The sequence below is a fragment of the Sorghum bicolor genome, chromosome 10, assembly GCF_000003195.3.
Source record: "Sorghum bicolor cultivar BTx623 chromosome 10, Sorghum_bicolor_NCBIv3, whole genome shotgun sequence".
Lineage (NCBI taxonomy): Eukaryota > Viridiplantae > Streptophyta > Magnoliopsida > Poales > Poaceae > Sorghum > Sorghum bicolor.
This window is the reverse complement of record NC_012879.2, coordinates 5,313,467-5,327,246: the sequence shown is the minus strand read 5'-3', so window position 1 is coordinate 5,327,246 and position 13,780 is coordinate 5,313,467. Positions and strand designations below refer to the sequence as shown.

The window sequence follows — 13,780 nt, the reverse complement described above, 5'->3', positions numbered from 1 at the left end:
CAAGGTATCTCCTTTTCAGCAAAGATACATGCACACGGTTATTTATCTATTTCTAAATCCATGCACTAACCCTAGTTGTTGGAACCATACACTCACTGCTTCGCAACTCCACGTACGACCACTACACTAGTTAGAGCAAGTTTGATAAGCTTGGCTATCAGCCAAGCCAAGTCAGCAACATATTAGTATAATAGGCAAGCCATACAATAATCTAGTCTCTTTTTTGTTCCAAATATCATTTTTATTGTGTGTAGAGACCCACTCACTCTTCCCATCCCTTCCTTTATCTCCTGAACCAATTAGCTAGACATCGTAGGTTGATCTTACAGTGTTGTTGCCATCTGTTGTAAAAACACCTAGTGATCTGATCTCCTCGATCATCTAGTTGGACTGGCTACAAAGGGCCTGTTTGGTTCCCTTTGCTGGGTGACTAATGGAACTAAACTATTTTAGCTCATTTTAGTCAGTGGGTTTGAAACTTTAGCTACTAAAGTGATTAAAGTTTAGCTAGCTAAAATTTAGCAGAGGGAACTAAACAGGGCCAAAGTGTCACATACTGCCTTAACTCTTGATTGGTGGACATACGTCGCAGACCACGCATCCATAAATAAATTTCCTGTCAATGCTCGGGCCACAGTTAAATTTTTCCACCAAGCCAATTTGGAACATATATAGAAGTGCAATTTGCTTTGGTGCACTTCCAATGCCAAAAATTTGCACGCAGTCCATCACCTACAGAGACTGAGGTGCCATTCCTAAATAGTTCTGTTTCTGCAGGAGTTGTGTTGATGTTGGATCCTGTCCAAGGCCTGTCAAGATCCCACCCCCCCCCCCCCCCCCCCTTCAGGCACAACCAACCGTAGCGCAATACTCTATTGAATTTTTGAAGATCCTTGATTAAAAGGCCTCCTAAAACTTTTGGGCGACAGGTTCTCCTCCAAATTGACCAGGCAATGACCTCCTCGTGAAGCCTCTGAACCTTTCCAAAGGAAATTTCTTCGAATTTCTCCACTCGGCACTCGCTTTGGAGCATGCATCCAGTCAACCGAGTCAATAATTTCATACTACTTCTGCACATGCGAAATTGGCGCGCACTTCTACAACATATCCAGCCGCCCAGCCACCACGAATTCGCCACCACCAACCCAGTTCCAGTCCAAGTCCAACCGCCCCCGACCCCCGCGCCCGTTCAGGCGTTCAGCCCTTCCTATATATAACCCTCGCAGATCGAATGAAGCCACCATCCCAACCCCACATCGATCACAGCAGAGCAGCGGAACAAGAGAAACGCAGACAAGCCAGCAAGAACAACTCACGCACAGCAGCATCAGCTAGCTAGCTCTAGCTAGGGCAGACAATCCACCGTCGTCGTCAGGGCACGCAACAGCCAACAGCCCCCAGGGTAGCACCGGATGGCAATGGTAGAGCTGTTGTCGACGGAGCTGGTCGTCCCGGCCGAGGAGACGCCGGCGGGCGCCGTCTGGCTGTCCAACCTCGACCTGGCCGCGCGCCGCGGGTACACGCCGACGGTCTACTTCTACCGAACGAACAACAAGCCGGAGTTCTTCGAGGCCGACGCCGTCAAGGACAGCCTCGCCCGGGCGCTGGTGGCGTTCTACCCGCTGGCCGGCCGCCTCGGCCTCGACGCCGCCACGGGGCGCGTCCAGATCGACTGCACGGGCGAGGGCGCCGTGTTCGTGACGGCGCGGTCGGAGTACGCGCTGGACGAGCTGCTGAACGAGTTCGTGCCGTGCGACGAGATGCGGCACCTGCTGGTACCCGCCACGCCCGCGCCCAACCCGCCGTGCCCGCTGCTGTTCGCGCAGGTCACCCGCCTGCGCTGCGGCGGCGTCGTGCTCGGTCTCGCCCTGCACCACTCCGTCGTGGACGCCAGGAGCGCCGCGCACTTCGTGGAGACGTGGGCCAGCATCGCCCGCGGCGGCGGCGGCGGCGGCGGCGACGCGCCCCTGCCGCCGTGCTTCGACCACAGGCTGCTGAGCGCGCGTCCCCCGGCGACGCGCGCGGTGTTGTACGACCACCCGGAGTACAAGCCGGAGCCGGCGCCGGAGCACGCGGTTGCCGCGGGCTCCGCCTACGCGAGCGCCATCATCACGCTGAGCAAGTCGCAGGTATCGGCGCTCAAGGCGCGGTGCGCGGGCGCGTCGACGTTCCGCGCCGTGGTGGCGCTGGTGTGGCAGTGCGCGTGCCGCGCGCGGTCGCTCCCGGCCGACGCCGAGACGCGGCTCTTCTCCATGGTGGACATGCGCGCGCGCCTTGCCCCGCCGCTCCCGCCGGGGTACTTCGGGAACGCGGTGATCCGGACGTCGGCGCTGGCCACGGTCGGGGAGGTGGTGGGCAACCCCGTGGGGTACGCGGCGCGGCGCGCGCTGGCGGCGACGAGCCAGGGGGACGACTACGCGCGGTCGCTGGTGGACTACCTGGAAGGCGTGGACGCCATGAACCTGCCCCGGAGCGGCATCTCGCGGGCGCACCTGCGGGCCATCAGCTGGATGGGGATGTCGCTGCACGACTCGGACTTCGGGTGGGGAGCGCCCGTCTTCATGGGGCCGGCGCTCATGTACTACAGTGGGTTCGTGTACGTGATGCAGGCGCCCGGGAAGGAAGGCGCCGTCGCGCTCGCGCTGTCGCTGGAGCCCGAGAGCATGCCGGAGTTCAGGAAGGTGTTCGCCGACGAGGTCGCGAGGCTGCAGACGATATGAAGATAGCACGCCTACGTAACCGTGCATCCGTCGTACTACGTACTACTACTGTGTAGTATATGTTGAGGGGTTGGTGGGTCGTACGAGGTGTATGTGTAGTAGTTGTGTACACACCTCTGCCTGACCAGCAGATACTTACCGTACCACCGTTCTTCGTTGTCTCTCTATTGCTCAGGCGACTTGGAGTCCTTGTCGATCGTCGGTTGGTGCAGAGAGAGCTATTACAAGAACTGTGTATAAAAATGTATAGAAATCAGTTTATTTTACAAATGTTTTACTTCGCCACACATGCTGAAGATAATACTTCCCATATATGCTCCACCGCCTTCAAGAACTCCTGTAATTGATCTGATCGGTTGGTTCGATTTTTTTATGGTGGGGCGAGTTAAAGTTCTCGATTTGGCATGAATGCTCGTATTTTCATATATTTATTCTAAAATTTATCGGTATTTTGTTTTTAGTCGCAGACGACGGCCCCAATCGACAGCGATGCGCTTGTGCTGACTTCGTGAATCTCAAGATCTCCCAACTTAGTTCTTTAAAAATACTCATAAGGATAGGGTTAGCGTACTTATGTTCACAAAAGTGAGTGTACGTGCGTGTTTGAATATCTCCTTATACTATGTGTAATTCTTTAAAAAAAGAACTCATGTAATTTCTAAGAAAAAAATACAGCACAGATCGTTCGTTTGGCTGATAAGTCATGGCAGAAAGTATTGTTGGCTAATTTATTAGGAGAGAAAAACACTGTTAAATGGCTGTTAAATTCGCGTAATAAACTCAAACAAACAACACGACTTAGCCGCTGCGACCGATTCATCTCTCAAAAAATCGGCCCGTGATGGGCCCAATGAAGATCGATTGATTGATTCGGGAAAACAAACAGGCTGATAGAAGACCTAAATGTGGTCCAGCGCTCAACGGCCGTACCATTTGCTCCGTCAAGCGTAGTACAATTATACTGTAGTGACATTTCATCTGCCGTGACAATACACGATCTGTTATTACATGTTGCCGTGTCATGTGTCATGCGACTATATTCATCTTTTAATCTAGTTTTCTCACTAGCTAAAGATAGAATACAAGAATAATTCTATAGAGTGCACTATTAGAGGGAGTGAAAGATATAGAAAATATTTTTTATACAAATGACTTTCTAAATAATAATTTAGATAGAGAAGTTTAGAAAAACTCTTCGATATGCTCTCAGGCCTCTTCCTGACACAAAGATTTTATAAGAACCGTGTAAAAAAATTATTGAAATCAGTTTATTTTACAAAAAAAAAAAATACAGGAAATAGGGGGGAAATCCCTCGTTTCAAATAATAAAGGGGCGTTAATTAGCATTAGTTTGATGCATTCTTTACTTTTTGCAAAGTTGGATTATATTCAGCCGGGCTGGAGAAATAAGGACCAAGACTACTGTGACCGGCTATTGTTTTATATTAATATTTTGTAATTCTATATTGAATATTTTTGTTATTAAATAAACTCAAATGAAAATACTTTCAATATATATAAAGCTTTAAATCTTGTCAAGCATTATTGTAAATTTAGTATAGAATTTCTCTCTATTTGATATTGTCTAAAAAATAAAAAAATTTAAATCTCAGAATATGTGACTTCAAAACAAATATTTGAGACTCTAACCAACTTCAAATAAAAAACTTATTAGCAGCAAATATATAGTTCAGGTCGGACACTAGAACTATATTAACTATGTGAACATTCGAGGTGGTTTAGCAATTCTACAATTTCGAATTTCAAAATATGCAAACTTAGGACACATTTAAAACTCTAGCCTAGTGGTTAGAGCACCTGGATAGCATTCGGGAGGCCTAGGTTCAACTCCCTGTGGGAGAAAATTTAAACAGGTTTTGAATAAAAAATTTAAAAATAAGTTAGGATTTCTCTTGTTGACTTCGGTAAAAAAACTCTAAACAACTTTAAAAAACCTTTTAATTATAAATATGTAGACTATATTTATAAATATAATTCGTACATATCATGTCAACATATGAGATTGTTTAATAATTTAAAGTTTTAAATTTCAAAATCCATTAACTTACAATAATATTTTGGACCCTAAACAATTTTAATTAAAAACTGTTTAACTACAAAATTTGTCTTCATCCCAGTTCACATATGAAAAAATTATGAATTGTTTTCTAATGCAACTATTTATAGAGACGAACATCTTAAGGCGTCTGTCTCTGTAAATCGATTTTAGAAGATGCACGTTTAGAATGATTGAAAAAACCATCAACTAATGGAGGCAGTCGTCGTAAAATGCCCATCTCCAAAAAATCCTTAGACGGATATCTTAAAATGACGGTCTTTGTTAATAGATAATTTTTAGCGGCGATCATCTTAGAACGTCCGTCTCCATAAATGATTTTTTATGGACGACCATTTTTGTGAAGCCCTTGACCATTTACTGAGCGGTCGTTAGGTGTGGCCACCTCAAAAAATAATAATAATTCAATCCTGTCTCTTAAAATTATTTTTCTAGTAGCAAAAGCCTCCTCCATCCTGTCCTCTTCTCTACGATGCGCCATTGCTCAATTATGGCTACTAACTTCGATGAAAGCCGAACTTCGAACCAAAGAAGCCACACTGATGGTCACTCTTCAAACCAAAATGTGTTTGCACCCAATAACAGAATCGAAGCATCGATCTAAACTGATTGGCCAGCCTACATAGATTTATCTCTTATGTCTACTACTTGGGTTCCAAATTATAGTTTGTTTTGACTTTTTTTTTTCTAAATTAGACTTCAACTCGGATTCTTCGACGGCTTATGAAAAAATACACCAGCATCTAAAATCAACTTATTTTTATTATTTTTTTAAATATATTTTGATTGCACAATTATTTTAACTTATAAAACTTCTTAGGAAACTTAATTTAATTTATAATAATTTGATTTAGCATCAAACTGAAGTAATAACTACGTATACAGCATACTAATTTAGAACAATAGAGTATACTGTTTTTTAAAACAAATATTCTATCAAGGCCTTGTTTAGTTGGCAAAAATTTTGCATTTTGGGAACTGTAGCATTTTCGTTTGTTTGTGACAAATATTGTCCAATCATAGACTAATTAGCGTCAAAAGATTCATCTCGCGGTTTTCAAGCAAACTGTGTAATTAGTTTTTGTTTTCGTCTAAATTTAATACTCCATGCATTTGCCGTAAAATTTAATGTGACGGAGAATTTTGAAATTTTTTAGGAACTAAACAAGGGCCAAGGGTGAGCTTGGTCGTTGGCGCCTTGGCGGGCTTGGGCCATAGAGCGTTGCTGAACTTGGGCAGTTGGCCGGCTTCGGCCATAGGTGTTACTGGCCTGTCAGGAGAACCACTTTTCGCTTTTCGATCACGCAGTACAGTCGGCACAGGCTGGCAAGCAGAAGACACAGCATATTCCAATTTCCACCCCAGGTGAGGCGCGCAAGCCGCCAGGCCGACGTCGATGCCACCACCGTCGCCGCCATCCCCATTCCGGTTCCGGCTATCCTCTGCCCGCCGCGAGACGCACAGGTCCGTCCGGCTACTCATGACGCGCCGGCGCTGATGCCTCCCCAGTGCAGTGCCCACCACCACTATCGGCTATTGGCATGTCGCATGTGCACCGATTGACCTTTGCGCGTCAGATGCTTCGCCATCAAGGAATCGATGACGCCGACTCGCCGAGAGCATACCGATCTCGTGCCCGTGCCTCCTAGAGCCGCTTTTCCTTCCTCGCAGTCGCAGATCCACCAAAGTTCGCAGCAGCCCCCTCCGTCCTGCCGCCGACCCAACGACTGAAGCGGAGCTGCGGGAGGCGGGGAGAGACTGACGGTCAGGGTCGGGGGAGGGACAGAGGCAGGCATTCTGAACCGGATCCGTGGTGGCGGATGGAGTGGGACGACGAGTGGGTGGCCCCGGACAAGCTGCAGCACGCCGTGGCGTGCCTCCTCATCGCCCTGCTCGCCGCCGCGCTCGCCGGCCGCAGCGCGCGCCCCGGCCTCCGACGCCGCGCCGTGGCCGTCGGCTCCGCGGCCTCGCTCGCGGCCGGCGCCGCCAAGGAGGTCGCGGACGAGGCCGGGCTCTTCGGCTCCGCCGGCGCTTCGCCCAAGGACGCCGCCGCCGACCTCCTGGGCGTCGTGGCCGCCGCGCTCGCACTCGCCCTGCTCCGCCGCCGCCGCGGCCGCCGCGAGAGGAAGGAGCGAGAGGACGAGGACGCCCGCGATGGCGCCGCCGTCTCCATGGTCTGAGTGTGACGGCGAGGTCTGCGACGGCAACTGCTTCGATCTGTCAAGCGTCTTGGCTACTGATCTAAGCTCTGCCAAGATTGATGCAAACAGAATTTCATGTCTCTCCCTCCTTGATCAGCACGTGTAAATCCTTATGAAGGAAAATTTTGAGTGGGACAGTGGCATATAATTTAAGCCGATTTTCAGATACATATAGAATATATATAATCCAACTACATGTCGAACACAAAAAAATGAAACAGCTAAATAAGTCCACAATACCACCCTAGATTCATAAATTAAACATCAAACTGAATTCACAATAGATTAGCAGCAAAGTCCAAGTGACTAGACCTTAGTTTTAGCTTGAATGTGAACAGTTGTGCTAAACATATGGTTAGCAGTGCTAAACACCTCTGTAGCAGTCTTAGCTGTGATAGCGTCCAAATATGGTTCAGTTCGATTGAACTTATTCGCCGAATCTGCTAGTAGTTATTTAATAGTATTTTTTCTCTCACAAAAAATCAGTTAAACAGTACTTTCAGCCATGCCTTTCCAAACAAGCGAACATACTGTATGCCATATCGTAGCGTGGCAGTACGGTTAAAACTGTTATACAACATTATTTTGAACCTTGGAGCTCTAACCATATTGTTTTATACTCTCAGTCCTATGATACAAGCGATTTTTAAGCATAATAAGAAGCTTGGCAAATCCCTCTGAACTTAATTAAATCGATACATATCAAATACTATAATATCAAATTGATACTACTACTAGTTTCTCTTGTCAAGGAGCATATTTTCGTACACCTATTTGGTTTTACAAGTGTGAATTAAAAGGGTTGTTTTCTTCCTTTTGTCAGCCTGAACCGCGTCACAGGCTCACTGCTCTACTGCCTCTGCGGGCCCTGGGCCTGGGAGAGCGAACCTGATCAACGTTGGGTTCGGCGGCCCACTTGAGATGGCGCCAGTCACACGGCCCAACTGTCAGCAAAGCTGGGCCTCCCTGAGCCCCTGGATGTCTCGGCCCACGTGGCCATCACCGTCGCGGGCTCGCGGCTCGCTAGCCCCTCTCTCCTCGTTGAGTCCAGTGAACCCGACACGGTGCAGACCACCAAGCCCACCCCCATGGCGCTGCTCGCCGCCGCCACCGCCACCGCCGCCGCGGCGCGCCGCCTCGCCCGCCACCAGCACAACCTCCTCCTCCACACCCGCCTTCTCACCACCACTTCCTCCACACACCCTCTCCCTCCCGACCCGGATCCCACCACCCCCGCGCCGTCCCCCGTCCGCACTCCCCCGGACGAACAGTTCGCGGCGTGGGTCACGCGGCTGCGCCCGGGCTTCACCGCGTCCGATCTCGCCGCGGCGATCACCGCCGAGGAGGACCCGGACCTCGCGCTCGCGCTCTTCCGCTGGGCCGCGCTGCGACCGGGGTTCCGACACGCGCCCGAATCCTACCTCGCCGCGCTCACCGCGGCCTCGTCCGGCCGCCGCCCCGCCGCAGCCGAGGCCCTCGTCCACGACGTCTTCGCGGGGGCCTGCGCGCCCGACCTCAGGCTCTTCAACGCCTGCCTCCGCTTCTGCTGCGCGCGCCGCAGCCTGTTCCCGCTCGCCTTCGACCTGTTCAACAAAATGCGTGCCATGCCCGCCGCCGCAGGATGCCGCCCGGACGTCGAGACCTACACGCTCCTCCTCACCGCCGTCGTCCGCCGCGTGCGCCGCCCACCGGCGTCGATGGTTTACCTCCATGCCGTCCGGTCCCTCTCCCGCCAGATGAAGGCCTCCGGCGTAGTTCCGGACACATTCTTGCTCAACCTCATCATCAAGGCCTACGCACGGTGTGTGGAGATAGACGAGGCCCTCAAGGTGTTTCGTGAAATGCCGCTGTATGGCTGTGAACCCAACGAGTTCACCTATGGCTATATTGTCAAGGCCATGTTTCAGAAGGGCAGGTCGGATAAGGGGATGGAGTATTTTGCAGAGATGAGGGACAAGGGATTTGTGCCATCTGGAGGCGTGTATATGATCGCCGTGTCGGCATTGGCATTGGAATGGCGGTTTGAGGAATCAAGGCGGGTGCTGCTGGATATGTTGGATTGTGGGAGGAAGCCAGATATGATCACCTACAGGACACTGCTGGAGGAGCTGTGTCGGGCTGGACGAACAGAGGAGGCATTTGAGGTGCTGGAGGAGCTGAAAGGGAGGAAACGAGGGCCATTGGACCAGAGGATGTACTCAGAATTGCTCGATGGGCTGCACTGGATTTCCCAGCCTCATCAAAACAGCCAACCTGTCCTTGACAAGGGTTGTGATGATTAAAAATGTTCAACATATGGTCATCCAAAATCAAATGCATGGCTAGTTTTAGTTGAGAAGACTGGCTAGATCTGCTTGAAGATTCGCAATGAATTGATGTACAAGAGTCACGCAACTCACACAAGTGCTACGCAAGCATGATTGATGCACGGCCCAAGGTTCAGAGAAGACCTGGAGAATACCTTATGGGAGGTGTGGCATTAAAATTCTTGCATTGTTGCCTTGTTGGCATGCGTCCACCGATGTGATTATACTACAAGTTGCAGTGACCACTGTCGGGATAGCAGCTCACTTTCAATGGCAACATTTGAAGTAAATCCTGGCGCAGCATTCATGAAAATTATTCTAGGTATCATATGTGACATAGGCTGCATAAAATTTCAGTGGTTTACACATGTTATATTTAGCTCATAAAGTGCACAATTGGAATGGCTCGTTTATGTTCCTTGGCATTATGTTTCTCTAGTTTATGTATTGGTATTCAAAATAAAAAGCTTATATCCTGGATTACTGATAGAAGGTAGTACATTAGGGGGTGTTTGGTTGGAGGTGTTAAAGTTTAACAGTACTGTAACTCTTTTGTTTTATTTGGTAATTAGTGTTTAATCATGGACTAATTAGCTTAAAAGATTCGTCTCGTAAATTACTCTCTAACTGTGTTTTTAGTTTTGTAAATAGTCTATATTTAGTTCTTCATGCACGTGTCTAAACATTCGATATGACTGGAGTTAAACTTTACGGGATGGCAGCTCACTTTCAATGGCAACATTTGAAGTAAATCCTGGTGCAGCCATTCAGGAAAATTATTCTAGGTATCATATGTGACATAGGCTGCATAAAATTTCAGTGGTTTACACATGTTATATTTAGCTCATAAAGTGCACAGTTGGAATGGCTCGTTTATGTTCCTTGGCATTATGTTTCTCTAGTTTATGTATTGGTATTCCAAATAAAAAGCTTATATCCTGGATCACTGATAGAAGGTAGTACAAGAACTCTGAGATGTTTATCTGTGTTTACCCATTATATAACGGATTATATGTCCAGCTCCAGCCCATGTATGATGTATCAGAGTAGTGGGGAATCCCTTTTTTAACCGTTAACCCCACCATTGATTGTATAGGAGGGTAGCGATAGGTTAGGGCCCCTTTGGAATGCGAGATTTTTCCCCTGATCCTTCGTTTTTTTTGGTTGAAAAATGAACTAATTCATGTGAAATTCTATACTATTTTCTGTGAAATTCTTGGGTTTCCATGTGGTTGTAGGTGGTGGACAAGCACCAATGAGGTGAGGAGGCAGGTTAACCTATCATGAGAAGCAAGATGGGTGACAGCTTTCATCAAAACGTAGTTTGAGCAATTTGGTCGTAGATGACTTTGCTTGAGTTTATCAACCGAATCTATTAGCTATTCAGTAATATTTTTTTTCTTACAATAAATTAGCGAACAATATTTTCTACTTGTCAGCCAAATGAACAGCTGGATCGCTATCTCATAATCAAAACACTGAAGTAGCTCGTATAATTTCGTTTAGGCCTTGTTTAGTTCACCCCGAAATCCAAAAAGTTTTCAAGATTCCCTGTCACATCGAATCTTGCGACATATGCATGAAGCATTAAATATAGACGAAAATAAAAACTAATCACACAGTTTGACTGTAAATCACGAGACGAATCTTTTGAGCCTAGTTAGTCTATGGTTGGGCAATATTTACCACAAACAAACGAAAGTGCTACAGTTCCAAAAATTTTTCAGTTTTCGGAACTAAACAAGGCCTTAGTGGAGTTGAGGCCAACTGGCCAAGCGTGTGTGCCTGTTTGTGTTTGGAGCAGGCCGTCATACATCCCATCCAACATAAAAAAAATATTTTCTTGGTTCTAATTTATAAATCGTTTAATTCTTATTTTGTATCTAGACATGTTGTATATCTAAGTGCATAGCAAAAGCTATTGTACGATCTTGTGCAAACTTATCTTCCATGCAAAATGTGCAAACTCTAATCTGGACCACGGGATGTTGATCTAAGGGGTGGGGAGAGATTGGGTAATTTTGCACTTAACCGCTCGCTCTTAATCACATTTTTACAAATCCCTCCTTCCACCTCTCTCATGCACTCCCTTGGAGGCTTGGATCAACATCCTGCTGTCCAGATTAGAGTTTGCACAGGAGATAAGTTTGCACTTGATCCGTTGCCATTGTACTTAGGCCTTGTTCAATTGCCAAAATTTTGGGTTTTTGGGCACTGTAGCACTTTCGCTTTTATTTGACAAATATTATCCAATCATGGACTAACTAAGTTCAAAAGATTCATCTCGCGATTTATAGGCAAACTGTGCAATTAGTTTTTGTTTTATATCTATGTTTAATGCTCCATGCATGTGCTGCAAGATTCGATGTAACGGGAAATCCTGATTTTTTTTTTGAAAACTAAACAAGGCCTTAAAAAAACCAAAAATATTTTAGAAAAGTCAAAATGACCAATTGGGATAGAGGACGGTATAACTCAAGGATAACTCACGCGAGGTTGTGCCAAAAAAACTACTTACAAGAGCAAGTGATTTTGATTTCAATATATTTAGGCCTTGTTTAGTTCTAACATGAAAAGTTTTTGGGTGTCACATCAAACATGTCGGTACATATTTAAAGTACTAAACGTAGACTAATAAAATAACAAATTACGTAGCTCACCTAGAAACTGTGAGACGAATTTATTAAGTCTCATTAATCCGTCATTAGTACATGTGGGTTATTGTAGCAGTTATGACTAATCATAGACTAATTAAACTTAAAAGATTCGTCTCATGATTTACAACTAAACTGTGTAATTAGTTTTTGTTTTCATCTATATTTAATGCTTCATATATACGTTTAAATATTCGATGTGATGGATAAAAAGTTTTTAGGTGGGGCCCTTATGCAATTCTCAGCTATCGTTGCATGTTGTTGCAAAGATATACTACACATCTCAAAAAGAAAATGACAAGGTTAGCCTAGCCAATTGTCTTCTCAAAGTGTTACCTGCCTGTCATCCCCTACGTAGCTCGGTATAGGCCCTCTTTAGTTTCCCACTCAAAAATTTTTCATCCATCCCATCGAATCTTTGAACACATGCGAAACATTAAATGTAGATAAACAAATAAACTAATTACAAAGTTTAGTTGAAAATCGCGAGACGAATCTTTTAAGTCTATTTAGTCCATGATTAGTCTTAAGTGCTACAGTAACCTATATGTGCTAATGACAGATTAATTATATTTAATAGATTTGTCTTGCAGTTTCTAAACGAACTATGTAATTTATTTTTTTTATTAGTTTTTAAAAACTCCTCCCAACATTCTTCCGACATATGCAATGTGACATCAAAAAAATTTTATCCCCAATCTAAACAGGGCCATAGTCGTTTCCCCATGTTCAGCATTACATTCAGCACACAAGCGTCTTCGTAGCTCCGTCGTTCTCGTAATCAGCCAAAAAAAAAAAGTCTTATAGACGTAACCTTGACTCCTGGAGTGACACGTAAAAATTTTCATTGTTGACTCGCCCCAGCTCGCGCGATACCGCGTCGTGCCGTGCTGATTGGTGGAGTTCTAGTTCCTTCCCCTCGAAGAGAAGAGGGGGAAAACCTAGAGAGAGAGAGAGAGAGAGAGAGGAGGGGAAAAAATCGTTTCCCGGTCCGCGCTCGGCTGCCGTGAATCCCACCTCCCAGTTTCCCAGAGCAAGCGAGCGGGACAGCGCGCCAGGATCGGAGGCCGAGACGCCATCAATCAGCAACTGCACGCGCGCGGCCGGCCGCGGGACGGAGGAGGAGATGGGTCTGTGCTCGTGCTGCTGCCGGTGCCTGGAGCTGCTGTGCTCGGTCCTCCTCCCGCCCCTCGGCGTCTGCCTCCGCCACGGCTGCTGCTCCGTGAGTCCCGCTCCTCCCTCCTCTTCCTTATCCCTTCCTGCCCTGCCCTTACAGCCCGTTTGCGTTTCCCGGCAGCTGGAGTTCTGGATCAGCGTGCTGCTCACCATCCTCGGCTACCTCCCCGGCGTCCTCTACGCCGTCTACGTCATCTGCTCCGTCGACCCCCACCGCCACCGCGACCCCGACGACGACTACGTCTACGTCGCCTGACCGACGGACGGAGAGATCCCCGTGCCTCCGCTGCTACCTCCGTCCGCTGTGCTGTGTGCATCTCTTTGTTGGGTTAGTAGACTAAATCCGTCATGTGCCCGTCTGTAAACTGTAAATTCGTGTGTCCAATCTGACAATCTGGACGAATTCATTTCATAAAGATCTTGTGTCATGGGATCTGTGCAGTTAATTGGGGTTACTTCGCTACCACGATCAGTTGTGCTCGTGAATGAAACTGCAGATGGTTATTAATCCCTCGCATTTTCCCTCATTGTCAGTTGAGATCAATTCGAGGCAGCTTAGTGCTTTGTATGTCAATCTATCCTGGCGGTGCCTCACTTGTAGTGAGCAATCAAGCACCATGCCACTAGAAGTGAAAATAGCTACCCC

At 47.1% G+C, this 13,780-nt stretch overlaps 4 protein-coding genes across 4 annotated transcripts; all 4 read left to right on the top strand.

Annotated features, from left to right (window-relative positions):
* Positions 1,187 to 3,007, top strand: LOC8065423 (hydroxycinnamoyltransferase 4). The gene has a single exon (XM_002437931.2). The coding sequence runs from the start codon at positions 1,413 to 1,415 to the stop codon at positions 2,718 to 2,720; it is 1,308 nt and encodes a 435-aa protein (XP_002437976.2). The 5' UTR covers positions 1,187 to 1,412; the 3' UTR covers positions 2,721 to 3,007.
* On the top strand, positions 5,907 to 7,192 carry LOC8065422. Its single transcript, XM_021450316.1, has one exon. The coding sequence runs from the start codon at positions 6,618 to 6,620 to the stop codon at positions 6,975 to 6,977; it is 360 nt and encodes a 119-aa protein (XP_021305991.1). The 5' UTR covers positions 5,907 to 6,617; the 3' UTR covers positions 6,978 to 7,192.
* On the top strand, positions 8,061 to 9,770 carry LOC8065421 (pentatricopeptide repeat-containing protein At3g25210, mitochondrial). The gene has a single exon (XM_002437929.2). It carries the CDS (start codon positions 8,087 to 8,089, stop codon positions 9,278 to 9,280), a length of 1,194 nt encoding a protein of 397 aa, XP_002437974.1. The 5' UTR covers positions 8,061 to 8,086; the 3' UTR covers positions 9,281 to 9,770.
* On the top strand, positions 12,812 to 13,644 carry LOC8076208 (hydrophobic protein OSR8). Its single transcript, XM_002437928.2, has 2 exons — positions 12,812 to 13,180; positions 13,256 to 13,644. Exons 1-2 carry the CDS (start codon positions 13,085 to 13,087, stop codon positions 13,388 to 13,390), a joined length of 231 nt encoding a protein of 76 aa, XP_002437973.1. The 5' UTR covers positions 12,812 to 13,084; the 3' UTR covers positions 13,391 to 13,644.

What these genes read in the sequence shown, in the direction of transcription:
- LOC8065423 (XM_002437931.2), top strand. Translation starts at nt 1,413, where the DNA reads ATGGCAATGGTAGAGCTGTTGTCGACGGAGCTGGTCGTCCCGGCCGAG.
- LOC8065422 (XM_021450316.1), top strand. Translation starts at nt 6,618, where the DNA reads ATGGAGTGGGACGACGAGTGGGTGGCCCCGGACAAGCTGCAGCACGCC.
- LOC8065421 (XM_002437929.2), top strand. Translation starts at nt 8,087, where the DNA reads ATGGCGCTGCTCGCCGCCGCCACCGCCACCGCCGCCGCGGCGCGCCGC.
- LOC8076208 (XM_002437928.2), top strand. Translation starts at nt 13,085, where the DNA reads ATGGGTCTGTGCTCGTGCTGCTGCCGGTGCCTGGAGCTGCTGTGCTCG. An exon ending in TCCGCCACGGCTGCTGCTCC is followed by an intron (nt 13,181 to 13,255) that starts GTGAGTCCCGCT and finishes GTTTCCCGGCAG; the next exon opens with CTGGAGTTCTGGATCAGCGT.